The sequence below is a fragment of the Neophocaena asiaeorientalis genome, unplaced genomic scaffold (genome assembly GCF_003031525.2).
Source record: "Neophocaena asiaeorientalis asiaeorientalis breed wild unplaced genomic scaffold, Neophocaena_asiaeorientalis_V1.1 scaffold629, whole genome shotgun sequence".
NCBI classification, from domain to species: Eukaryota; Metazoa; Chordata; class Mammalia; order Artiodactyla; family Phocoenidae; genus Neophocaena; species Neophocaena asiaeorientalis.
This window is the reverse complement of record NW_020175468.1, coordinates 1005057-1032716: the sequence shown is the minus strand read 5'-3', so window position 1 is coordinate 1032716 and position 27660 is coordinate 1005057. Positions and strand designations below refer to the sequence as shown.

The window sequence follows — 27660 nt, the reverse complement described above, 5'->3', positions numbered from 1 at the left end:
AAAAAAGTATGGCACAGATAAACCTATTTTTGAACTTTTTATAAGTGCAATCATATTATATGTCATTGCCTGTGTCTTGCTTCATTTTTTTTTATTGTGATATAATTTACATATAATGAATATATATTTAGGTACATTTATAAATAATAGATTTATACACAAGTAAATTTTTAAAATAATCAATAAAAAAAAAATAATCAATAGACTTTATTGTTTTAGAACAGTTTTAGGTTTACAGAAAAATTGAGCAGACAGTACAGAGAGTTCCCATATGCACCCTAACCCCCTCATATTCTTCCCTATTACTAACATCTTGCATTAGTGTAGTGCATTTGTTACAAATAATGAACCAATATTGACACATCATCGTCAACCAAAGTCCATAGTTCACAGTGAAGTTCTCTCTTTGTGTTACACAATGCTATGGGTTTTTTTTTTTTGTGGTACGCGGGCCTCTCACTGTTGTGGCCTCTCCCGTTGCGGAGCACAGGCTCTGGACGCGCAGGCTCAGCAGCCATGGCTCACGGGCCCAGCCGCTCCGTGGCATGTGGGATCTTCCCGGACCGGGGCACGAACCCGTGTCCCCTGCATCGGCAGGCGGACTCTCAACCACTGCGCCACCAGGGAAGCCCAATGCTATGGGTTTTGACAAAAGCATAATGTCATGTATCCACCATTATAGTATCTTACATACATATTTTATCATATATGCATGATATACACTTATGTATGACATATAAATATATATGTAAATAATTTTTATTTAATGTATTTATGTCTAGTCCACAGGATTTTTGTTGTTTTTTTAAATTTTTTTTTCTTTTTTTAAATTAATCTTTATTGGAGTATAGTTGCTTTACAATGTTGTGTTAGTTTCTGCTGTACAGCAAAGTGAATCAGTTGTATGTATACATACATTCAGTCATTTTTAGATTTCCTTCCCAGTTAGGTCACCAAAGAGCACTGAGTAGAGTTCCCTGTGTGATACAGTAGGTTCTCATTAGTTATCTATTTTATATATAGTAGTGTATGTATGTCAATTCCAATCTCCCAGTTCATCCCACCTCCCCCCCACCTTGGTAACCATGTTTGTTCTCTACATCTGTGACTCTATTTCTGCTTTGCACATAAGTTCATCTGTATCATTTTTCTAGATTCCACACATAAGCAATATTATACAATATTTGTTTTTCTCTTTCTGACTTATTTCACTGTGTACGGCACTCTCTAGGTTGATTCACGTCTCTGCAAATGGCACTATTTCATTCCTTTTTACGGCTGAGTAATATTCCATTGTATATATGTACCACATCTTCTTTATCCTTTCCTCTGTCGATGGGCATTTAGGTTGCTTCCATGTCCTGACTATTGTAAATAGTGCTGCAATGAACATCGGAGTCCATGCGTCCTTTTGAATTATGGTTTTCTCTGGGTATATGCCCAGGAGTGGGATTGCTGGGTCATACGGTAGCTCTATTTTTAGTTTTTTAAGGAACATCCATACTGTTCTCCATAGTGACTGCACCAATATACATTCCCACCAACAGTGCCAGAGGGTTCTGTTTTCTCCACACTCTCTCCAGCATTTACTGTTTGTAGATTTTTTGATGATGGCCATTCTGACCGGTGTGAGGTGATACCTCATTGCAGTTTTGATTTGCATTTCTCTAATGATTAGTGATGTTGAGCATCCTTTCATGTGTCTGTCGGCCATCTGTACGTCTTCTTTGGAGAAATGTCTATTTAGGTCTTCTGCCCATTTTTTGATCGTGTTGTTTGTTTTTTTGATATTGAGCTGCATGAGCTCTTTGTATATTTTGGAGATTAATCCCTTGTCAGTTGCTTCATTTGCAAGTATTTTCTCCCATCCTGAGGGTTGTCTTTTCGTTTTGTTTATGGTTTCCTTTGCTTAGTACACAGGTTTTCGTGAGTTTTGATAAATGCATACATCTACCCCAATCAAGATGTAGAATATTTCCATCACTACTCAAATTTTCCTTACACTATGCCTCCCTGAGGCAGCCTTTACTGATTTCTATCGCCATAGCTTAGTTTTGGCCATATTGGAACTTCATAAAAACGGAACCGTAACTGTGTACTCTTTTATGTCTGGCTTCTTCGGATTCCTGCACGCGGTTGCTTCCTGCCTCAGTGGTTCATTCCATCTTATTCTGAGTAGTATCTCTGGGACAGGGAGTCCAGAATCTGCTGCTTCCCGTGTCTGCCCTCAAGTGCTGGAGAACTGACTCTGGAGCTCCTGCTTACCTCACATGATCCATTCTGCTCCTCTGGACCCAAGACCTGGGGCCTCTGGGGCAAACTCACATCAGCAGGCATGTCCCCTCTGGGCTTCTCTACTCTGGGTCTTTCTTGCTGACAGCTCCACTTTTCCCAGGAGCCCAAAGATAGGTGGGCATCTGAAGGCTCCAACCAGAGCCACAGGAGAGTGGGGCTGGGAAGTGAAGGAGGATTCTGTAGCCTCAGTGATGTGGCCTGACCCAGGGGCTCTGCAGAGACATGAAGAAGCCCTCGAAAGGCAGTGACCACATGGTCGCTCATCCACCATTCACTCTACATCAGTTTCTGGGGGCCCTTTGGGAAGGTCACTGTGCTAGCCACTGACAGTAGACAAAGCTCAGAAAAGTCGAACAGCATTAAAACAAACAAAAAAAGAGATTTGGACTACACTTAATGAAACTTAATCACAGCTCTGCCACCTTTTAACTGTGAGAATACGAAGCTATGACTTTAGCTGTAGTTTCCAAAATGTGTTGGAAGGTATTCATCACAGGTTTGAAAGTGGCATTCGATGAGGCTTGTGAAGCCCTGAGCACCTAGCTGGCACTTGGTAAACACTGTAACCTAAATAATCCCCAATGTGGGGTTTCAAATAACCCATTCCAATAGGAAACCACCAGCAATCTGCCCAGTCAGTGACCCTTACCATGTCCACAGGGACCCAAGGAGAGGCCAACGTCGACCCACTCATTCATCCCCAAAGGACCCCAACACTCACTGCCCAGGAAGCAATGCAGTCACCCTCGCAAACCTCCATCACTGACCCCCTAGGTCTCCCATCCACTGGTTCCCACATGCTGTGCTTAGCACCGCAATTACTGATTTCATATGTCCTCCATCAATTACTGTCCCCCTTGCGTGTGTTACAAGGTGAGCCTCAAAGCCCTCCAATCCCTGAAGCCCCTGCTCCCAATCAATCACTGCCTCCTACAGCCCCCCCAAGAGGTGAATCCCTTCCCCTAATGTCCCGCAGCCCCAGGAATAGTTCTCGGGAGCCCGGGGGCAGACACAGGGAGCAGCGTATTCTGGACTGCCTGTTCCTGGGACAATCTGGACCCTCCTGCTGAGAGCAGACCACAGTGGGCAGATGCTTCCTTGTCCACAGGCCTTCTGTGTTATGGAGGAAACCACGGTCTGGCTGATGAAGAAGTATGTGTTTGTTTTTGTTTTGTTTTGAAGTAATTAATTTGGCTGCGTCGGGTCTTAAGTTGCGGTACGCAGGCTTCTCTCTAGTCGCGTCTCGTGGGCTTAGCTGCCCCACGGCATGTGGGATCTTAACTTACCTGACTAGGGATCGAATCTGCATCCCCTGCATTGGAAGGCGAATTCTTAACCACTGGACCGCCAGGGAAGGCCCCAGAATGTGTTTGTTGGAACAGATCTGTTGGGGAGAGTGATGGGGAATCTGTGGGGTTGAGTATCAGGGGTATTTCCAGGGTGAGTGATTGGGGAGATTTACAGTGGGTGAGGCGGGGGCGGTCTTTGAGGAGAGTATCTCTTCCAGGGCATTGGTGGGGAGAATGACCGGTGGGGACTGCGTAAGGTGAGTGATGGGAGGATCTTTTAACTGCATGACAGGGAGTCTGTGGGGTGAGTGATGAAGTTCTGAGTGTTGGGGGCAAGTTTCTCTAATTTAAGTTGGATGTATGGTTCATGAAGTTTAACCCTCTCCTTTTGTTCTTCTGTATGTATGTATGTATATAAGTACTTTTGTAACCGTTAAACTCCAAGTGTAATTTTACTGTTGGGTTTGATATCATTGGTTCATGAGACTTGCTCATTTGAGGACAATGAAACATGCATATGAGAAGGGACCTAAGTTTGGAACCTTATAGGAGATGAACCTTGTCGAGCCCTTAGCACCTTCCTGGCACATGGTAAACAGTGAATAAAATAAAATCAGCCAGTTGCAGAGTCAGGTCACAAGTACCGTGTTTAATTTTCACACAATCCTGTCAGCTATATATGACGTTCATTATTACACCCATTCTGTGGATGAGGAAACTGAGGCTGAGTGCTGTTACATAATGTGCCTTAAGGTCCAAAGGGAGGTATAGGGAATCGGTCCAACGTCCGCCTCCGTCTAAATTGCATACAATTGCCACTATCCCATCTGGTTCCCTACATGATCTAATTCCAGAAACACCATCTCCGTTTCCTGTTGCCTTCAGAGAGCTTAGGCTTTGGGGTGGCCATGTCTGGTGTGCCTACTCTGAGTTCCGGACATTTCACTGCCTATCCAGATTATTAGAAAAGGATGCTTTTCCAGTCTTTGCCCCGAGGCATGTGATGAAACCCATCTGTCAACGGCCGGCAAAGAAAGAACTATAATCCCATTTCAGGGATTGAAGCTTGCCATCTGCTCAGGGCTCAACTGTGCCTTTGGCGATGTTTCAGTAAACTAATGAGGAATGTGAGGACATTATCTCAAATTTTGGCGAGCTGCTGTGAAGCCATAAATTAAATTAAGTACAAGGCTGATGTTCTCACTATGAGACAGCAAGTTTCCTGTCTGGGTATTTGTTGGCTGAGCAATTCTTCTGGGAAGAGAATGAAAATTATTTTATTGATAGGGCTCTCTGTTCATCCTTTGTTGTATAAGACTAAGAACTTGGCATGTGTTTACATGTATAATTTGGTATTTAATATCAAGTATGTGGTTTTATTATCCACATTTTGTAACTGTACATTTCTTCCAGGTGTTCGATCCATCCCTGTCCAGAGAGTTTTAAAAATACAAAGTCTAGTGTGAAAGCAAGCTATGGTTGTTAGAGAAAAATTTCAATGACAGAAAGTGAAAAAAAAAAAAAAGAATAGGATGTTTGTGAGGCTTACAAGTGGGTGGGCGAGAGGGTGCCTCCCCAAGAACTTAGTGGGCTACAGTTTTATAATCAAAGGAAAAGTGGGGAGGGGGAGAGGAGAAGGCCACCTCCTTCCTCATTCTTTTTTTTTTTTTTTTTTTTTTTTAACGGTACGCGGGCCTCTCACTGTTGTGGCCTCTCCCGTTGCGGAGCACAGGCTCCGGACGCGCAGGCTCAGCGGCCATGGCTCACGGCCCCAGCCACTCCGCGGCGTGTGGGATCCTCCCGGACCGGGGCACGAACCCGTGTCCCCTGCATCGGCAGGCGGAATCTCAACCACTGCGCCACCAGGGAAGCCCCCTTCCTCGTTCTTGAGCAGACGTCATGCTTTCATCATCAGCTCCGCCTCCAGGTTGGGCAGGGGAGGTTTTTTGTCCCTACATAGTCAAGGCAGGACTGTAAAAGTTATTTTAGGTCTCTGTACGATGAGTACCTTTCCATAAATCATTGTTTTTTTGTGTGCAGAGAGCATGCCCGAGGGGTCAATAACCTACTGAGCTCACTGAGCAGGATGTGGGTCTCACGCCACCATTGTTTTATTGTTTTGGGACGTGTCTCGAACTTCTGTGGCACGGTTTCGCTGCTAGGCAAGCCTGCTTGGTTTTGTGGTTAAGTAAACCTGCTTTCTTGAGAGATCGTTAACTTACAGGGGTCTCCCATACTTTTTTCTTTACTTACAATACCCTAGTGAGATTAACTATTAATTACCTAATCTGTCCTTTATTCTGTCCCTGTTGGGACACTCCATTTAAAGGGAGGAGAAAGAAGGCTTCCCTGGTGGTGCAGTGATCGAGAGTCCGCCTGCCGATGCAGGGGACAAGGGTTCGTGCCGGGAAGATCCCACATGCCGCGGAGCGGCTGGGCCCGTGCGCCATGGCCGCTGAGCCTGCGCGTCCGGAGCCTGTGCTCCGCAACGGGAGAGGCCACAACAGTGAGAGGCCCGCGTACCGCAAAAAAAAAAAAAAACGGAGGATAAAGAAGAAAAGTCAAGTTAAGAGGAAAATACAATTAGTCGGGACAATGCCAGCCCAGTTGGGCAGAATTTTCAGGAGGCTCTCCCATCATCAGAAGCATACCCTAGAAAAGTGGGCAGTAGTGGCCATAAAGTAAACAATGGGGCAGATTTCAGGAAATGGAGTGAGGATCTAAAGGAAAGGATCTGAAATGAACCTCCTCATTTATGGTAACACAGAAGCATTTCACGGTCATGGGAAGGATAGCCCTTAGAAGGGAATATCACACAAAATAACATTGAGAGAACTCAGGTCTACAAATTCATGATTGCACAAGAAAACACAATTCAGACTCAGGGAGAATGGCGATGCTTGGGAAATGAAACAAGAACGAAAAGTCTGGGACGAATCCTAAGACTGGTAAGAGGGTCACATTCCTTGAATAACATATTCTCACCCAGCTATTCTTCCATTCATTCAACTAATCCGCCCATCTATACATCCATCCACTTACCCATTTTTCCATCCATCCCATCACATCTGTATTTCCATATATCCATCCGTTCTTCTGTTCACTCTACCAGGTAAGGTTCAATTACGAAAATGGAAATCACTCTAAGTATTTAAGACAAAGGAAATTTAATCAATAAAATTGGTTACACAGTTGATAGAAGAGATGAAAAATTCAACACAGGACAATAAAGCAACCTTGAAATGAACAACAGCAGACCACCACCAGGACAAAGGGAAGGGGCAGTGTGACAGAGCCCAGGGATCTGGACACCCAGAAGAAGCTGGACCGTGGCAGGTCTTCCCCTTTGGGAGCTGGAGGCTCAGAGGGGATGCAGCCACTGCCAGAGAGGTTGCACAGTGCAAAGAGAGGGGAAGAAATAAATACCTTGGATTTTACATTTTCCTCCTTGATTTTAATCTCCAGCATTTGACTCAGTCACTGACCCTAGTTGGAAGCCAGCTAATGAAGGTACCTGGAAAATGTAGCCTGCAGGGGTAAATCCCATTAGTACAGAGCAGTGTAGGTGAGGGACCGGGAAATGGTCTGAGAGCACACTAGCCAAGGACTGATCTGTACATCCACCCATCCTCTCCCATAGGTCCAGTTCAGAAGACCAGACATGAAACTGGACAGAGGATATTTCTGGCTGAGAAAAGTCAGCAAGTATGACCTGATACACAGAGGTAAGCTGTGGTGAGAGAGATGCCTGGGAGACAGAGACTCTGTCCCTCTGAGCTTCTGTGCCCTGCCTTTCACCATGTCCGGAGGAGAGAGAGTGGTTCAACCCACAATCCCAGCCATGCTCCTCTAGGACCCTCCAATTCTGTGGGAAATTGTAAGAGGAGGTTCTGGGCTAGGGCTGCAGAGACAGACAAGGCCACTCTCCCTTGGGATTTGGGGGCTCACATGTTAGATCATCTGAGGAAGGGGCCACTCACCTAGATCCAGGTGGATCCACAGGTGAGTATGAAGCTGGTCCCCATGAGGGTCCCCTGAAGCAGGGTCAAACCCAGAGGCTATAAAACACCTTTCTCTACAGACTTAAGAGTCATCTGAGCGAGAAGAGAGAATGAAGTTGAAGAAAGAGAACTGTGGAGATAAAGGGCCTTGGATTTTCAAGGTATGGAAAATAACCCTAAAAGGCAAGAGGAAAGGAGTGTGTATGGAAGTGTGGAGGGCAGAGGCGAAGAGAGGAAACCTTGGCAAGATTATAGGTAAATATAAATCCAAATTAAATATAGACATAAATATAATTGTGTTCGTGTGCATACGTGATGATACATACATTGTATCATCAAGCAGATCAATAATCAAGCAGAAAGCATTTATTTGGGATCAAAGATTTGCAATTCAGGGCACACAGATTCAGGTAGCAACCCAAACAGCGCCCCACATGGGAGTAAAAGTCAGGGGTTTTTAAAGGCAAAAAAGGGAGATTTGCGCTACAAAGAATTTTTATTGGAGGGACTTCCCTGGTGTGCAGTGGTTAAGAATCCGCCTGCCAACGCAGGGGACACGGCTTCGAGCCCTGGTCTGGGAGGATCCCACGTGCCGCGCGGGGCGGCTGCGCTCGTGCGCCACAACTACTGAAGCCCACGCGCCTGGAGCCCATGCTCCGCAACAAGGAGGGGTCACCGCAATGAGGTCCGCGCACTGCAATGAAGAGTGGCCCCCACTCGCCGCAACTGGAGAAAGCCCATGCACAGCAATGAAGACCCAACGCAGCCAAAAATAATAAATTAATTATTTTTTAAAAAAGAATTTTCATTGGAGTTGGAGGCAGAATCTAGTCTTAGATGAACATGGTTGAGTGCTAAGGCTATAACTAGAGGGTGGAAAAAGTTCGTTGCAGTGACAAGTCGCAGGTGTTCTTGCAGTATTCTTGAAATATCTGTGGTTTGATCCAGTTCAAAAGTTCATGGTTCCACCTGGTGGGGACGTGCATAAGGTCCACCCCCTTAATGGCCTCCTGGATCCATTTTAAAAACCCTTGACATAAATGACTCCATTTAATTTCACATTTCACAACATCATATATAATCTCAGAGTTGGGAATGCCAGAGTGATAAGCAAAGAGCTATAAGGTCATAGGCTTTAAAGCTTAAAGACGTAAATTCAACTATATAAAATGAGATTTGGATAAAAGAAAAAAAAAAAATGAGATTTGGACAGCAAATCCAAGCTAAATGAAACCAAAAGACAATGACAAACGAGGAGAATATATTCATGGTCATGTTATAGACTAACGACTGTATTTCCTAATATAGAAAGAACTTGTCCAGGGGCTTCCCTGGTGGCGCAGTGGTTGAGAATCTGCCTGCCAACGCAGGGGACACGGATTCGTGCCCTGGTCTGGGAAGATCCCACATGCCGCGGAGCAACTAGGCCCGTGAGCCACAACTACTGAGCCTGCGCGTTTGGAGGCTGTGCTCCGCAACAAGAGAGGCCGCGAGAGTGAGAGGCCCGTGCACCGCGATGAAGAGTGGCCCCCGCTCGCCGCAACTAGAGAAAGCCCTGGCACGGAAACGAAGATCCAACACAGCCAAAAATAAATAAATAAATTTTAAAAAAAGGACTTGTCCAAATCCTTAAGAAAAGAAATATAGGCTAATAATGATGGAAACAGATATGAATAGTCACTTCATTGAATGGCTGAACAGATTAGAATGGAAAATATTAATCATCACGAAACCTATTCAAAAATGCTCACCTTCATGCCTAAAAAGAGAAATTCTAGTTAAAACTATGATGGGGTACATTTTTCATTGTTAAGAATGAAGAGATCAAAATCAGTGCTAATGCAACCTGCTGTTGGGGTTGCAGTGAAGCAGAGACTCTCATCACATTGCAGGGGACAGTGATGCAAATTGGCACAATTTCCTGGAGAGCCATTTGGCCATATCGATCAACACTAGTAACGCATGTGCCCTCTGAGGAATTCAGATTCATACAGACATTTTAGCAGACAGGCATACCTTGGAGATAGTTCAGGTTCAGTTCCAGACCACCACAATAAAGCAAAATAAAGTGAGTCACACAATTTTTTTCTTTTTTGGTTTCCCAGTGCATATATAAAAGTTATGTTTACACTGTATAATCTGGTAAGTGTGCGATAGCATTATGGCTAAAATAAAAGGACACTTTAATGGCTCTCAACACTAAGGAAATTTCGAAGTTTTTAGTTCTCTGTCAAGCTCAGCACTTCTGGGCTCCCAACATGTCTCCTCTCTGGGCAGAGTTGTGCGAGGGACGAAGGGGCTGGATACCTGGATTCTGAGCGTGGGGCTTTAAATCAGTACAGAGAAAGGGTATTTTTCAGAACACGCGATGCTGTTTTCTCCTAGAACTATATATACACAAGTATTTAATTGGTCCCTTTCCAACGCGGGACAACTCCAAGACTTTTTAGGAAGGTTGCCCAATGTTTTCCCTGCCTGTACGGAATGGAAGTTCTTTGAAAATGGCGGCCTCCTTATCATAATCCTTATGGGCGCGGCCATGTCGTCCTCCTGACACAGTCCCCGAAAGAAAATGAACCGCGGAGTAGAGAGACGACGTGACACGCCATGATAACTATTAGCAGGCAGTGGCTTCAAAGGTTCTAGTGAGCATGCGCACAGTTCAAGTCCTGACCGGAATCCTAAACGGCAAACGGCCCAGAGCGGCCATTTCGCTTCTGCCGTGAACCGCCTGCGGGATGCTGAGGTGATGTGGAGTATTAGCGATGCGTAATCTGTGGGGTCAATGAGGGGAGATCGGCTTGGCGTGAGTGATGTGGGCGTTTGGGGGCCGAGTGATGGGGGCCCGCGGGATGAGTGATGCCGGGTGTGAGGAGTGAGTGGTGGGGATCCATGGGGTGAGCGATGGGGTTCTTAGTGGTGGAGGCTAGGGGGTAAGTGGGGTTTTCTAAGTTGAATTCTTGGCTCGCTGATTTTCACTCTTTCTCTGCCTAATTTCTGTATGTATGTAAGTACTTTTGTAACTTGAATTCCAAGTGTACTTTAATGCCGATCTTATATTGTTGGGCTGGGAATCTTTCTCATATGAGGACAGTGAACGTGTGTCTCAAGAGGGCCTTGGTATGGTACCGGGAGCCATTTGGGGAAGTGATCCACAGCTTGGGGGGGCTGTAGGAGGCAGTGGTTGATTGGGAGCAGGGGCTTCAGGGATCGGAGGGCTTTGAGGCTCACATTATAACACACGCAAGGGGGCCAGTGATTGAGGGAGGACCTATGAAACAGTAAAGTGGGGTGCTAAGGGTAGCATATGGGAACCAGTGGATGGGAGACCTAGGGGGCCAGTGATGGACGTTTGCAAGGGTGACTGCATTGCTTTTTGGGCAGTGGGTGTTGGGGTCCTTTGTGAATGGTTGAGTAGGTCCGTGTTGGTCTCCTCGGGTCCCTGTGGACATGGTAAGGGTCAGTGATTGGCTGTTGAGCAGATCAATGATAGTTTCCTACTGGGGTGCATTATTTGGAACCCTAGGTTGGCGGTTATTTGGGGGGTCCTGTGGAAATCACACTCCCTTTGGAAACACTTACTGGCAGTCAGGGCAGTAATGATTTCAGAAGCCTGGCCGTGGGGTGACTGGGAGGCATTTCATGACCTTCTTTGGTCTACTCATTGGGGATTTCTAGAGGTCAGTGTGGTCAACGACTATATTTTGGTTGGGGCGGGGAGGGAGAAATGGAGAGGCAAGAAATGGTAAGTGATTGGGAGTCCTGGTGCATGTCTGCAGGTTTTCCAGGTGAAGGTGGAGTTCCATATATTGAATTTGAGGGGGTTTTTTGTCAGAAAATGCTGAGCTGTCTATATTGTGGATGGGCACTGAAGAGGCCAGAATGTCGGATTAGGCACTCCAGATATAGACAGCTTGAAGCCTCAGCTCTCTGAAGGCAACAGGAAAATGTAAATGGAATTTCTGGAAATTGACCACGTAGAGGACCACATGGGATAGTGGCGATTGTGTACACTTTAAAGTGAGGCGGACCCGGGACGCATTCCCTGTTCTTTCTGTAAGGTCGGATCTTAACAAACGGCACCGCGAAACGGAGGAAAGCTTCAAGGCAGCTTTATTAGGGAGCGCGCCCGGGGGGGGTTCACTGGTCCGAGAGAAAGGGGCCAGAGAAGTCGCACCCGGGCGAGGGTTGGGCAAGATTTTATAGGGGAAGAAGGGAAAGGGGTGTGCTGAATCTGGGAGGGCGCAGGGTATTCCTTATTTGGTGGTCTTTTCGGGTATCCTGGGGGACCGTTAGTCCCGCTCCTCGAAAGGCGGGACGGCTGGGCTGGGTTCAAAGTCCCCAGGGCACTTTCTGGAACTGGGTGGTCCGGAGAATTTCGGTCTGATGCAACCTGTGAATCTGATTGTGTTCCCCTGCCTCGGGCCAGTTGGCCTTACACTTTCCTTTGCACACTGAGCAACCTTAAGGCAAATTATGTAACAGCACTGTTTCCTCATCCACAAAATGGGTATGATAATGATAATAGTTAGCTGACAGGGTTGCATGAAAATTAAACAAGGTACCTGACACCTGACTCTGCAACTTCCTGATTTTTTTTTTTTCCGTGTTTCCCATTTGCCAGGCAGGTGCTGAGGGCTTTGACAAGCCTCATCTCACGGAAGCTCCCCGATGCCTATGATAAATACCTTCCTTCTCATTTTGGAAACTGCAACTAAAGTACTATCTTCGTCTTCTCACGGTTAAAAGGTGTCAGAGCTGCAATGAAAGCTTCCTTAGGTTTAGCCCAAACCTCTTCATCTTTTCTCATTTTTTACCCCAGTAGCTAGACTTTTCTGAGTCTTGTCTACCCTCATCTTGAACACAGTGACTTTCACCTAATGGCCTTCAGAAATTCACGTGGAGTGAATATTAGAGAAAAACTGTGTGGTCGTTGCCTTTCCCGGATTTCTGGTGTCCCCGCAGAGCCCCTGGGTCAGGCCACATCACTGAGGCTGCAGGATCTCCCTTCACAGCTCCAGCCTGACTCTTCCCAGCAGCTCTGACTGGAGCCTTCTGATGGCCACCCAGCTCCAGGCTCCTGGAAAGAGTGGAGCTGTCAGCAAAAGAGACCAAGAATTGAAGCCCAGAAAGGACATGCTTGCTGATGTGAATTTACTGCAGAGGCCCCAGGTCTTCGGTTCAGAAGAGCGGGACGGATCATGTGAGGTAAGCAGGAGCCCCACGGGGACAGTTCTCCAGAACCTGAGGGCAGACACAGGAAGCAGCATTTGGACTCCCTGTGTCTGAGACAATCTGGATTCTCCTGTGTAGAGCAGGAGAATGGGCATTGTGTGTTACAGAGGAAACTGAACTGGCCGATTAAGGAGGATGTTGTAGTAGAAGAGGGCTGTCCCTGGGGCAAAGGAAGAAGAAAAAGTACATCCAGCCACAGGCGGGGAAATGCTGATTCCTTCCTTCTCAGCACAGGCGAAGATCCTGCATCTTCCATCCACTGCTGGGTCTTCACTGTCTCAGCTGGTCCCCCACCTGACTCCTCACCGGAGACTGGCTGGTTTCCCCTTTGTCCTTGTAGTTTATAGTCATTGGATACTAGAGCAAGAACTGGCTTTTAAGGACCATGTTGTTTTTCCTACTTTATTAGGTGAATAAAAGTGCCAGAGAATAATGTTTCCAAATTGCCCACAGATATTAATATTTGGTATTTTGGAATGAGAAAGCAGGGTTCTTCAGTATACTCAAGATTTCCTGAAATTCCAAGTTATTCTGTGTATTTCATGACACTTTATTTGCATGTTTTTAAAATAGTAATGACCCACTCCGAAGACCTCATTTTAACTTTGTTACCTCTTTAAATACCTTGTTTCTCCAAATACAGGCACAATTCTGAGGTCCTGGGGGTGGGGACTTAAGCATACGAATTTCGGGTGGGGACACAAAATTCAGCCCACAGCAGTGACACTGTTGTAGAAAAATGTCTTTCATTTCGTACTGAAGTTGGCTGAATTCTTAAGAGCATTTGCACGTTCAGTTACATGTTAAGATACATGATACATTATTAGCCTTGTTCCTTTTTTAACATTGAAAATATTTTGTTTGCTTGCCTTGATCCTGCTTTTGCTCGCTGAGATTTTTGAGCAGTTTCTCCGTTCACATTAGCACGTTCTCCAACAACATTCACATCATCTTGGCTTTGCAGCCTTCCCTCTACTCTGGCCAATACTGTGTTGTTAGTTTTTTTTGGTTCTTTTTTGTTTTTGTTTTTAAATAACTGCTAATTTAATCCAAAGAGATATGTCATTGTTGCTTTAATTTGTATTTTTTTTACAAGCAGGATTTTTTTTTCCCGAAGTTTTATTGGTCAATGATTTTTCTTTTGTGATTTACTTTTCTTGTCCTTTGACAATTATATTTTAGTTTGTCTTAGCCTCTGGACTTTCAAAGATGTATTATATATTAATAACCCATTTTTCTTTGCATATCTGTGTAAATTTCTTTTGCCACTGTTTCCCTTGGAAGTAGTTCTTGGTTTTATTTGCACATGGTTTGTTTTGCTGGGCTGGTAAATAAAACAGCTGTCGCCACTGTCTTTTCTTCTGAAATCCACCTCCTTAGAGGCAATCAGTTTTTACCCTTTTAACTAAATGTTTTGGTACTTACTTCCTAATCCTTTAATGACACCCTAATATAGCTCCGTCTCAGATTCCCAGGTTTATGTTTGGCCCTCTGTCACACAGCACTCACATGCATGCTTTTCATGCTTACCTTTCCAAGAGGTGGGTTAAATTTTGATTAGCTCAGTATTCCCTGAAATCAATTTACTTCTCCTGTGTGTCTCTCTCTACATAGAACACCACTTCTGACACTTATGGTCACCAAATGTGCAGGGATTTTTCCCACCCCAAGCAATTCTCTGTGACACCAGCTGGGTGTCCTACAATTCAGTTCAATTCTGATACTGTCTACCTGGAGACAGTGTCAGATCCCATACGTTGTTAAGGGCTCAGTTCTTCAAGACTCCCCCCACTCCCTTTCAAATGCCAAGGGCACGTCCACCTGTGCTTCTGACCTATCGGCTGTAAGTCAGAGGTTCTCACAACTCCCTCCTTGGGTTCAATTAATTTACTAGGGCGGCTCACACAACTCAGGAAACCAGTTTACTCGCTAGATTACCAGTTTATTACAAAGGATAATTAAAGGACACAAATCAACAGCCAGATAAAGAGATACATAGGACGAGGTCTGGAACGAAGGAGCCAGTTTGTCACATGGCCCAGCAGTGAGGCCAGGTAAGAATCAGTGGGATTAGAGATGTGTGCAGTGTGGCCAATATTCAATTAATAAGTCACTCAGTTTCTTACACACAATTAGTACACAACACAGGTTAGTCAAAAAAGGGAGAAAAGGGGTGGGGAGTAAGGAGTCACTTGGCCCAGTGCTCTCACTATAAGGAGTCTGTCAGTAGGATGTAATGGTTACACCCCAGGGGACCTTGTCTCGCTCAGTTGCTCCTTCTGTTCCCGTAAAGTCGTTCCTTATCTACCCTTAGTTTATCACTCTTGAGACGCTCCCAGCCCTACGCCAGACATTTCACAACAACTAACGCGGAAGTTCACACTGGCCACTGTGACTCCATTTTGCACTACTTAACATGGCTTAAATCCTATGAATTTCACACAGAGGAGTAGGAGTCATAACACAAAAGAAGTCACATCACTGGAAAGCCATATATATATCATGGCGAAAAAAATCATTAAAAACACACCCTTGGGGCTCCCCTGGTGACGCAGTGGTTGAGAGTCCGCCTGCCGATGCAGGGGACACGGGTTCGTGCCCCGATCTGGGAGGATTCCATGTGCCGTGGAGCGGCTGGGCCCGTGAGCCATGGCCGCTGGGCCTGCACATCCGGAGCCTGTGCTCCGCAACGGGAGAGGCCACAACGGTGAGAGGCCCGCGTACCGCAAAAAAACCCCACACCCTTGTATGTAAGTGCCTGTTCACCAATGATGACTAATTCTCATTGAGCTTGGGTATGTTGTTACAGGGCTCCGTGTCATTTGAGGACGTGACCATAGACTTCAGCAGGGAAGAGTGGCAGCAACTGGACCCTGCCCAGAGACGCCTGTACCAGGATGTGATGCTGGAGATCTACAGCCACCTCTTCTCAGTGGGTGAGCACATCTGACCTGGGACTCTTGGACGGGCCTCCTTGAGATGTCTTTCCTTCTTGTGGCGTGCAATGGGACATCTGAAGAATGTAGTCAGTGTGCCCTTGGCTTATCCTAAACTGTTCATTCCTTTTGGGCCTCTTTTTTTTTTTTTTTTTTTTTTTTTTGCTGTACGCGGGCCTCTCACTGTCGTGGCCTCTCCCGTTGCGGAGCACAGGCTCCGGACGCGCAGGCTCAGCGGCCGTGGCTCACGGGCCCAGCCGCTCCGCAGCATGTGGGATCTTCCCGGACCGGGGCACGAACCCGTGTCCCCTGCATCGGCAGGCAGACTCTCAACCACTGCGCCACCAGGGAAGCCCCCTTTTGGGCCTCTTTGAGTGTTACTTTGTTCCTAGTGAAAGGTGCTGAGTTTCCTGATGTGCCCATAAAGCTTCACTGAATGGCCTCTAAAGCCCAAGACCACGTCCGAATGCAATATCCTTTCTTATTCACAGGGTATCACATTCCCAACCCGGAGATCATCTTCAGGATGGAAAAGAGAAAGGAGCAATGGGTGAGGGAGGCTGAACTCCCATGTCAGAGGCATCACGGTGAGTGACTATCGGGTCGTGAAGATCTGAGGGGCCGTTATTCAACCTACCACACTTATCCATTCCCCCAGTGGTGGACACAGGTTACCTCCTACTCCTAGTTTCTAAGGCTAATGCTACCAAACGTTATTTTGTAAATGTCCCGTAGGGGCCAACGTAAGAATTTCTGAGGTGAATAGTCAGGGGTGGGACTGCCTGATCACTTCATATGCCCACACTGAATTAGCTAAGTAAACCATGGGGCTCTTCAGGTGGGCTTCACCATCCACACTGTCATGTGGGGATGCACGAGGACTTGCATTTGTACACCTTGCTTGCCAGCATTTAGTATTTACCAAATTTCTCATTTGTGGCCTACGTTATGATAGAGCTGTTTCATGTTTTAATTTCCTTTTTCTAGTAACAGAGCGTCTCACCATTATGTTACCTGACAGGGTATTCCATCTGGATGTTGTTTTTCTGTCATCTTGTTTTATCCCTTTGTGGAGTTTCCTGAAAGCCTTTTTTTTTCCTTTTCATTTGCTCCCTGAATTCATCAATTTTTTTCCTGTGCTGGATCTTTCTTCTTTACCCCTAACTGCGATGCCTCCAGCTTGGGCCTCTGTACTTCCCTCTGGTCATCATAGAGGAATTACTTTAAATTCCTTAAATCCCTTTAAGGGGCCCTTCTGTTCTCAACACTTAGGCCTACACATTTTTTTCTGATGATCCCTTTATCAACCCCTCCAGGCCCCGTGCCTAAACTGTGTTCTCTTATTTAGCTACATGGTGGACAGTTCCCATGGGATGACTCACTTCCTTATTTTGGGGAGCTCAGAAACTGGAATCATTACACAAATCAGAAATTCTTCTCACCTTATACATTTTTTTAGATTCTTCTGTTTCTTGGCTCTTCCATCTCAGTCTTCTCATTTTCTTATTTTAGAAATTCTATCACTTTTTTCTTTTTTTTTTTTTTTTGGCCATGCCACTCGGCTTGTGGGATCTTAGTTGCCTTACCAGGGATCGAACCTGCACCCTCGTTAGTGAAAGTGCAGAGTCCTAACCACTGGACTGCCAGGGAATTTCCCCCATTTTTTTTTTTTTTTTAAGGTATTTTTAAAAATTTGTTTTCTTTATTTTTGGCTGCAGTGGGTCTTTGTTGCTGTGTGTGGGCTTTCTCTAGTTGCAGCGAGCAGGGGCTACTCTTCGTTGCGGTGGCTTCTCCTGTTGTAGGGCATGGGCCCTAGGCACCCGAGCTTCAGGAGTTGTGGCTTGTGGGCTCTGGAGCGCAGGCTCAGTAGTTGTGGCGCATGGGCTTAGTTCTTCCGCGGCATGTGGGATCCTCCCAGATCGGGGCACGAACCCGTGTCCCCTGCATCGGCAGGTGGACTCTCAACCACTGCGCCACCAGGGAAGCCCCATTATTTCTTTCTGAAAGTACAATTTAATTCACCCTTTTTGTTAATTCCACGGGCATCACCATAAACCAGCTCCCTATTTTCTCATGCTTGGGTTATTTTGTTCCTAATGGGATTTGTGGATTCCTGGTCATCGTGAGTCTGGTCAAGATGCCATTGACAGATTTTATTACCCCAAAGATTGGTATTTTGTTTCTTTCTTCTCAGGTTTTAATAAAAAGAAATATATATATACACACACACACACACACACACACACAGACACACACACACACACAGACACACCAAAAGTGATTATAAAGAGCATTCTCATTTTTTACAAATAGTGATAGATGACTGAGGTTTGGGGACAGGACAAGGGTCTGGGATACAGTTTATCCAAGTGACGGAAAGAGAAAAGAAACAAGACGTGATGGTCTTATCTAACGAATAGGATGATCGGTGACTCCCATTCTTAGGAAAAAATGGCATATTAAGTAGCATAAAGCTGAAAGTGATAACAGAGAGACCAAGGACCAGTATAGTTTCCAGAATAATTTCCCTCCTATAAAACACTTCTAAAAGGCGGGTCAGCAGGAAGCTTTACGTTTTGTACTCATTCGGGTGTTGAAGTTTTTCTCCTGTCATCGCACTACCGTCTTTTATGATGTTGCTCTGTGGGACTGAATGCACTGCACCCAAAGCCAGGTTCTACTGGGCAGAAAAGGGTGGAGGGTATTGAGAAGCTGTGATGCATTACCCTGGCCAGAGGTGATGCATAATGTTGTGTGCACATTCCATCAGCAAAAACAGTGTCTGTCACACCTCATTGCAAGAGAAATTGTGAGCCGTTACGTTGCTTGGCTGCCCTGTACCTGGCCACAGTTAACCTCTGTGGAAGAAGGGTGAAACAGATTCTAGGGGACAGCTGGCTTGTCCAGTCTTCCAGTGTACCCTTCTTAGGATATGCATATTCCTAAGTTCAAGAAAACAAACCTCAATTTCATGCAGAGTTGCAAGTTTGGGTATAGGTATTCTTTCAGTGCTTGGCTATGTTAGGATTGATACTTCAATAGTATTTCAGTGGAATATCTAGGGCCGATGGATTTTGTGTTGTTTCTCACGAGTGGGAGGAAGCTGGGAGATTAGTTACAATTTAGATCTGAAAGCTAATGAAGACCCATACAGATGGTCCCTGACTTATGACGGATTGACTTATGAATTTCTCAGTAATGTTGCAAAAGCCGTACATGTTCAGTAGAAACCATACTTTGAATTGTGAGTTTCGATCTTTTCCCAGGATAGTGATATGCAGTACCTTACTCTTCTAACGCCGCACAGCAGCTCCCAGTCAGCCACGTGATCACGAGGGGAAACGACCAGTACACTTACAACCTTTCTGTACCCAGATAACCACTGCTCTTAACTTTCAGTATAGTATTCAAGAAATTGCATGAGATATTCAACACTTTATTATAAAACAGGCCTTGTGTTAGATGGTTTTGCCCAACTGTAGGCTAACGTTTAAGTGTTCTGACCACATTTAAAATAGATTGGGCTAAACTACGATGTTCAGTAGGTTAGGTGTATTCAATGCATTTTCAACTTATGATATTTTCAACTTCTGATGGATTTATCAGGACACAACCCCACTGTAAGTCGAAGAGGCTCTGTACTGAGCCCCCTCCTTCAACCTTTGGCTATCCACAGATGCTGCCCTATGACACACTTGCCTCTTTTATCCTGTAGTCATCCCACTAGGTCTGGGTATCAAGACTGCCTACATGAGTGGAGCCAGTTTGCCCTCGTTCAAATCTAACTTTCCCCAAGGCTGAGCAAAGTGTTTTTGGCTAATTAGTTCTTCATGTGGAAAACCAGGATAATAAGTAGTTAGCTCCTGGGGTTGCTGTGAGGATTAAATGAGCTTATGTGTATATCGCGTAGAACACTGCCTGGCGAACGCTGAGTGCTATACAGATAAGTGCTTGACGTGTAATAAGGGCTGTGCAACTGTTTTCTCTCATAATCACCACGAGCACCACCACTGGTATATGACTCAGCAGTTTCCCTGCACACAATCTCATCAGCCCCGTGTGACGACTCTTCTGTCCTTTGCTAACTGTTCACTGTATCTGTTTCATCTTTTCCTCCTTCTAGAAGGGGAGTCTGGGCTTGAAACCCCACAATGGGAAATTTCTGAAAGAGCTTCATTTCACCATGAGACGTTGGATGAAGTCACAAGAGATGGCTCATGGTGTTCCGTTTTAGAAAAGCTGTGGGAAGAAGCTGACCAAACAAAGAGAGATCAGAAAAATCAAAGTAAACCTTCACATCAGTGGGCTTTCCTCAACAAGAAAAAAGTGAACACAGAGAGGGACTGTAACTATAAGGACCCTGGAAAAATCATCTGTGCGAGGCCCCACCTTGTTTCCTCACAAAAGAGACCTCATAAACGTTGCTCTCATGCAAAAAGGTTGAAACCTAATCTAGAAGTAAATCGTCAAAATCAAAGCAACACCACAGAACACCTTGATGAGATGGTTGAATCTGGTCAGCTATTCACCCATAGCTCTTCCAGTTCCAGCTGCAAAAATACTCATACAGGAGAGAACTTCTGTGACGGTAATTCATGTACAAAAGGCTTCGGCCATAAACAGTCATTCACACAACATCAAGTTCACACTCAGGAAAAACCAGAGAAGTGCACTGAGTGTGGGAGGGACTTTACCCAGAAGTCACACCTCCTTGAACAACAGAGATTCCATAGTGTAGAAAACCTCCTGGAATGTGGTAAATGTGGGAGAGCCTTCACCCCACAACCAAAACTCGGTGTATATGTGACAGATCATACAGGTAACATACCGTATATATGTAAGGAATGTGGAAGAGTCTTTGTTCGGAGGCCAGAACTGGTTACACACCAGAAAACTCACACTAGAAAGAAGCCCCATAAATGCCATGAATGTGGAAAAGCCTTTTTCCAGATGTTATCTCTCTTCAGACATCAAAAAACTCATACTAGAGAAAAACTCTATGAATGCAGTGAATGTGGGAAGGGCTTCTCCCAGAATTCAACCCTCAGTATACATCAGAAAATTCATACCGGCGAGCGACAGTACGTATGCAGTGAATGTGGGAAGGCCTTCACCCAGAAGTCAACACTCAGCTTGCACCAGAGGATCCATTCAGGGGATAAGTCTTACGTGTGTATTGAATGTGGCCAGGCCTTTATCCAGAAGGCACACCTGATTGTACATCAGAGAAGTCACACGGGAGAGAAACCTTATCAGTGCCACAACTGTGGAAAATCCTTCATTTCCAAGTCACAACTTGATATACATCATAGAATCCATACTGGGGAGAAACCTTATGAATGTAGTGACTGTGGGAAAACCTTCACCCAAAAGTCACACCTCAACATACACCAGAAAATTCACACTGGAGAAAGACACCACGTGTGCAGTGAATGTGGGAAGGCCTTCAACCAGAAGTCAATACTCAGCATGCATCAGCGAATTCACACCGGAGAGAAGCCTTACAAATGCAGTGACTGTGGGAAAGCCTTTACTTCCAAGTCACAATTCAGAGAGCATCAGCGGATCCACACTGGAGAGAAACCCTATGTATGCACTGCATGTGGGAAGGCTTTCAATGGTAGGTCAAATTTCCATAAACATCAGATGACTCACAATAGAGAGAGAACTTTTGCCTGTTACAAGTGTGGACACACCTTCACCCAGAAATCAGAGCTGATTACACATCAGAGAACTCATATAGGAGAGAAACCTTACGAATGCTGTGACTGTGGGAAGTCCTTCAGTAGGAAACCACAACTCAAAGTGCATCAACGAATCCACACGGGAGAGAGACCTTACATGTGTTCCAAGTGTGGGAAGAGCTTCAACAACAGATCAAATTTTAATAAACACCAAACAACTCATACCAGAGACAAATCTTCAGTTCCTAATATGCATATACATAAATGAAATAAACTCTGAATTTCTTGAAGAAAAAAATCTTATGAGTCAGATTTAATCATATATTATAGAATTCATGCTTCACAAAAACTCTAGGGATGCGCTGCGTGTCACCAAGTTACACATTTTATGTGAAGGAAATTACTCAGGAAAAAACTTCTGAGTGGAAATGTCCATATTTGTACTAGCCTCTTTAAGTTATAAAATTCACTTGGGGAAGAAACCCTGACTAATGCATTGAGAAGTTTCTGTAGAGTATGGTATAAGACAGAATCTTTAGGTCAGCATATTTATTTATATACACACATACACATACCCTCAATTCTGTAGTGTCTGCTATAGAATTCACTGCAGAACAGGAGGTGTCAATAGATTATATATTTTTAAAAAGAACCTAATATATACACAGATGAATGTACATTTTTGGTAAATGTATAAATGTGATTCTAGTCTTCACAGTGTCATTTTTCTCTTCTTTCATGATTAGTTCAGCTCTACCCTCCTCTTTCCACCTCCACCATCTATGGTGAAACTTTTACTCTATGGACTCTTATCATATTTTTATACACGCTCCTAAACCATTTAAGCCAAGAGTCAGCAAACTGGCCATCAGCCAAATCTGGTTGGCCACCTGTGTTTTTTAAATAAAGTTTTATTGGAACACAGCCATGTTCGTTTGTTTATGTATTGTCTGTGGCTGCTTTTGCGCCAGTGGCAGAGCTGAGTAGTCATGGCAAAGGCCGTATGGCCTGCAAGCTGAAAGTATTTACTCTCCGGCCCTTACAGAAGAAGTCTGCCAACACTTGTTATCCACACACACTCATTAGCATAAACCTATATAGGTACTCTTCCCTTTGTTTTATAAATATCAGACCATATCATATACACATGTGCACTTGCTCTTTTCACGCTACAATACAGCTGCTCAGTGACTACATTAGTATTCTATCAGTATGTGGACATGCTGTAATTTATTCAACCAACCTCACATTTTTTATTACTCATTCTTTCCCCCACCTTTTTTGCTACAAGAAAGCAGAACAGCATTATCTGTAAATGGACAGGCCCAGAAGTCAGGTTTCTGTACTTGCTTCTACGTCAATCAGGCAAGATATTTAACTCATCTGTCCTGGTTTTCAAAAGCAAGACGACAACAGTGCTACCCCACGAGTCCTCGTGAGAAATAAATGGGTGAATAAGCCTTAACTTTAACTGTGTGGAGAGAACCAGACCTTGGTGAATTTGAGTAGGGCCCTGTGTGACCAAATGAATGGAAATGAAAGGATGGGGGTTAGGGATGGCAGAGTGGAGAAGCAAGTAAAATAAAGCCTCCTTTAATATGAAACCAGGTGCGATGGGTGGGAAGGCTGCCCTGCAGCCCTGGTCTCAGGGATTCTGTTCCTGCCTCCAGATACCCCTCAGCCTGGCACTGGGGCTCCTGGGGATGAGAGGCTGATGTCCACAGTGAGGCTGGTGTAGAGGCGCTGCAGCTCCTTGGGAGAGCAGCCTGTATCCCAGCGAGTTCATGCCATCGTGCGACGGATCTGGGCCAGAAGGCCAGGACTAGCAGGGGCAGGAGGGGCAGCCGTGTGAGCGGAGGGCTCGAGGGCTCGGGAACAGGCCCAGGACTGGCTACCCCCGCCCCCAACCCTGACTCACCTCTGGGGGCTCTGCTTTTGGCTGCAGTCCTGCCCCTCCAGCTTATGGTAGCAGCCAAAGAGCAGATGCGGCCGTGAGAGGAGCATCCCACTGAGTTTCAGCCTTCCAGGGGAGAGGGCAGGGAGGCCAGACGCCTGTCTCCTCTGATAGAGTCCCCATGCCACACTCGGCCCCTCAGGCCAGAGTGGCTTGCGTCTCCCGCAATCCGTGTCCCCTCAGTCTAGGGCAGCCTGTGTCTGCCACACCATGGAGGGACCTGCTGCCCCCTACCTGGAAGTGATGTCATCATCCTCCCGATTCCAGCCCTAGTACGTGTTGGGGAAGCCACTGATCCCGACTTAGTGAATGGGGCGCAGGGCAAACACCCCTCCAAGGTAGCCCCGGTAGGGCAGCCTGCAGAGGCAGGGAGAGTTGGAAGCACAGGGAATTTCAGGGAACGGTCCCTGGCCCTTTCCTGGCCAGGATCACAAGGTTGACTTCTGGGTTAGCCCTTCTCCACTCACCCCCATGGGAACCTCTCCCCTGACCCCTAGGATGTCTCCATGCCGGATTCTGGGGCAGTCCTTCCCCTGACCCTTGAGATGGCCCCTCACGTGACCCTGGGAGATCCCCTCCCTGAATCATCTGACAGGCCATTCTTGTGACCCCATTAAGGCCCCCTCCTTTTTTAAGTTCTCCTTCTCTGACCTCTGGTACAACCTCTCTGCCTACTGCCTTGTTAAGTGCATCCTGATTCCCCCACTGATAGCCAATCCCACTCCCATCTGACACCCACACCCAGGAGGAAGGTTCTTCACCGTCTACAAGGCCTCTCCTCAGGCCGCATCATGCTTTGCACCGTCAGCACCAGGGACCAGGGCCTGGACTACACAGACAGGCGGGGCAAGGCCCAAGGGACTGGGGGCCTGGACTACACAGACAGGCGGGGCAAGGCCCAAGGAGTCTCCCACAGGAGGTCCCCTCCCTCCACCTACTTGTACTTGAACCTGTCAATGGCAGGGAAGACGTCACAGATGTAGAGGCTGCGGTCGTCCTTGGGGAGCAGGTTCACATCGTGGGGGAAGACACAGTCCCAGTCCTCCTCCTGCGCGGCCTCCCAGAACCCCACGTTGTCATAGTCCCAGTCCTCCTCCTGCGTGGCCTCCCAGAACCCCACATTGTGAAGCTTGCCCCGGTGGATGGAGATGCTCGGCGCTGCCCTCACCGCAGGCCGTGGTGGCCCTGCCACCTGCCAGGCCTGTCCTCTCTCACCTTGTCGAGTGCCATTCTCCTGCCTGGAAACCCTTCTTATTCCCACTGTGGAGATGGAAAACCAAGACTTGTCCAGGAAGGTTTAGTTCAAAGGTGACCTCCCCTGAGAAACTTTTCTTGGATCCCCACCCCCATCCTGGTCAGAGTCAGTATCCTTAGCCTCTCAGCTCTCCCTCCTCGGCCATCTTCAAGGTTCTCAAGGATCATCACCTTCCAGAGGCCATCGGAGGAAGGCAGAGGTCAGGAGTGATAGGGGACCACCTGTGTCTCTGTTTCTACTCCTACTAGAGAAAGACTAATCATCACCTATGATGTTCATCATCAGCATCACCACCGTCATCACTATCACTACCTTCATCATCTTCAACGTCACCAACACAGTCACCTAACCTCCATCATCGCTGTTACCACCATCATCACGACCATCACCACTCTGACCATCACCACCACCATCACGCAGCAGCAGCACCTTAGCGATCACCATCATTACCACCATCGCCACCGTCAACACCGCCACCACCACCATGATCGCCACCATCGACACCGCCACCACCACCATGACCGCCACCACCACCATGACCGCCACCATCAACACCGCCACCATCATCATAATCACCACCATCAACACCGCCACCACCATCATGATCACCACCATCAACACCGCCACCATCATAATCACCACCATCAACACCGCCACCACCATCACGATCGCCACCATCAACACCGCCACCACCATCATGATCGGCCACCATCACGATCACCACCATCAACACCGCCACCACCATCACGATCGCTGTCACTTACTGAGCACCTACTATGTGCCAGGCATTGGCTTCACTGCTTTATACTCATTAACTCAATGAATCTTTGTCTCATGAATGAGAAAACAGTGGCACAGAGCATAAATGCCCCAAGTTCATACACAGTTATACTAAGTAACAGTGTGCTGAATGGCTGGATAAATGGACCGATGGATGGATGGATGATCGGTCCCCACCTCAGATCACACAGGTTAAAATGGACAAGGCCAAGACTCCAACAGGCACCTAACAGACCCCAAACCCAGTGCTTTAATTTACCCCTTAGGTTAACTGCCCAATCTGAACAGCCCTGGTCTCAGAGAGACCCAGATTCACTGGGATTGAGCCCTTCCCGTAGACAGCTATTCAAGCTGATCCCAGACTCAGCCAGTCTAGACCAAACCTTTAGCCTTTGGTTCTGGTTTCCCCCAGTGCAAGTTCTTCTTGACTCATCAATCCTACCCCCTGGATACTCTCTGGCCCAGACGCTCTCAGCTCAGAGACTGGCAACTGCAGCCCTGACTCTCCAAGGCCAGGCGCAGAGACCCTCTTCTCTCTTGCCCCTGCCCCTCCCCATTCCTGCCGCACCTGGTTCACTACACAGATGGCGTACTGCAGTGGCTGGGGCTGCAGGAAGGGGCGCAGGTGGAGGAGCAGGTGCTGCAGGTGCTGGGCTTGCCCGCAGTAGGGCACCACTACCGCCATGTGGTGCTGCGCCCAGCAGTCAGGTGGCCAGTACTGGCCTCCCAGCTCCACCAGGGCGTTCTTTTCCACCACCTGCTCCATCGTCAGGTTCTCTGGCATCACCATCTTCAAGGGCCCACCTGAGAGAGGCAGAGGCCAGGGACGGTCAGGGACCCACCCCAGAAACCCCACCACCCAGCTGTATTGGGTTAAATCACGCCCCTCACAAATTCACGTCCACCCAGAACTCCAGTATGTGACCTCATTTGGAAATGAGGGCTTTGCGGATATAATTGGTTATAGTGCGGTCATACTGGTTGACGGTGGGCCCTAAGTCCAGTGACTGGGGTTCTTATAAGAAGGCCATGCAAAGAACCAGAGAGAAAGTCAGTGGCCACAGAGGCAGAAATTAAAGTGACGCTCCTCCAAGCCCAAGACGGCCAGCAACCACCAGAAGCTAGGACAGAGGCACAGCATGGTGTCTCTCAGAGCTTCCAGGAGGAACCAGCCCTTGACCACACCTTGATTTCAGACTTTTGGCCTCCAGAACCGTGAGGGAATACACTTCTGCTGCTCTAAGCCACCCAGCGTGTGGTACTTTGTTATACCAGCCCTGGCAAACTAACGTGCCAGTCCGAAGGGCTCTGAGCTGGGCCCAGTCCCTTCGCCTCCCTGCACCTCCTTCTGTGTTCCTCCCTCGTCTCTCCCCTGGCTCCCACGCTTCTCTTGTTCCTCCCCCAGCAAGCTCATCACCTCCTGTTGCTTTTCTCCCTGTGGGCCCTGATGGTCCTCAATCTGTCTCCTGAGCTCCAACCCCAACCTGCCTCCCAATTGTCTCCTCCTGGGTGGTTCTCCGGCCACCCACTCTCCCTACATCTCAAACCAGCCTCCTTCTCAGTTCCCGCTCTCACTGAGGGCTCCACCGACCACTCACTCGCCCCCAGCCGTGCCGCTTCTTTCAGCAGCGGACCATATTTTTTGCCCAAGATGGCCACAACAGTATCGCGTATCCAACAGGCCCTTCTTTTTTTTATGGCGGGGGGGACGCGCACCACACAGCATGTGGGGTCTTAGTTCCCTGACCAGGGACCAAACCCGCACCCCCTGCAGTGGAAGCAAGGAGTCTCAGCCACTGGACCGCCAGGGAAGTCCCCAACATGCCCTTCTCACAATGTGGCTCTGACACTCTTCCTGCTTATTGAGAAGTGAGTCTCTGTCCCTGCCCCTTAAAACCGGGTGGCCTTTTATGACTGTCCCAGTGAATGGAGGATGGCAGAAGTGACAGACGTTATGTGGCTTTTGAGACTAGATCGCATAAAAGTCCATTTGGCTTCTGCCTCGTTTCCATGTAGACTCACTCTTGAAGCCTTCAGCTGCCATAGAAGCTCTGAGGCCACCATGCTGTGAGGAAGACCAACTAGACTGTGTGGAGAGACCCTAAGATCACAGGAAGAGAGTGAGGTGCCCAGCCAGCTCCTGGTTGCTTCCACCCGCTGCTGTTCTAGCTCCAGCCTCATCTCACCACAACTGCCCAGCTGAGCCCCTCCCCCAAATTCCTTACCCCCCC

At 47.0% G+C, this 27660-nt stretch overlaps 2 protein-coding genes across 2 annotated transcripts in view; one reads left to right on the top strand and one right to left on the bottom strand.

Moving 5' to 3' along the window:
* LOC112415481 (sialic acid-binding Ig-like lectin 14) overlaps window positions 1-27660 on the bottom strand; it is a 51977-nt gene that overhangs the window by 11967 nt on the left and 12350 nt on the right. The gene's annotated exons all lie outside the window — the stretch shown is intronic.
* ZNF175 (zinc finger protein 175) lies at window positions 9120-22153 on the top strand. The gene is made up of 5 exons (XM_024768498.1): window positions 9120-10331; window positions 12210-12793; window positions 15630-15756; window positions 16248-16343; window positions 19880-22153. The coding sequence occupies exons 2-5, from the start codon at window positions 12644-12646 to the stop codon at window positions 21706-21708; spliced, it is 2202 nt and encodes a 733-aa protein (XP_024624266.1). The 5' UTR covers window positions 9120-10331; window positions 12210-12643; the 3' UTR covers window positions 21709-22153.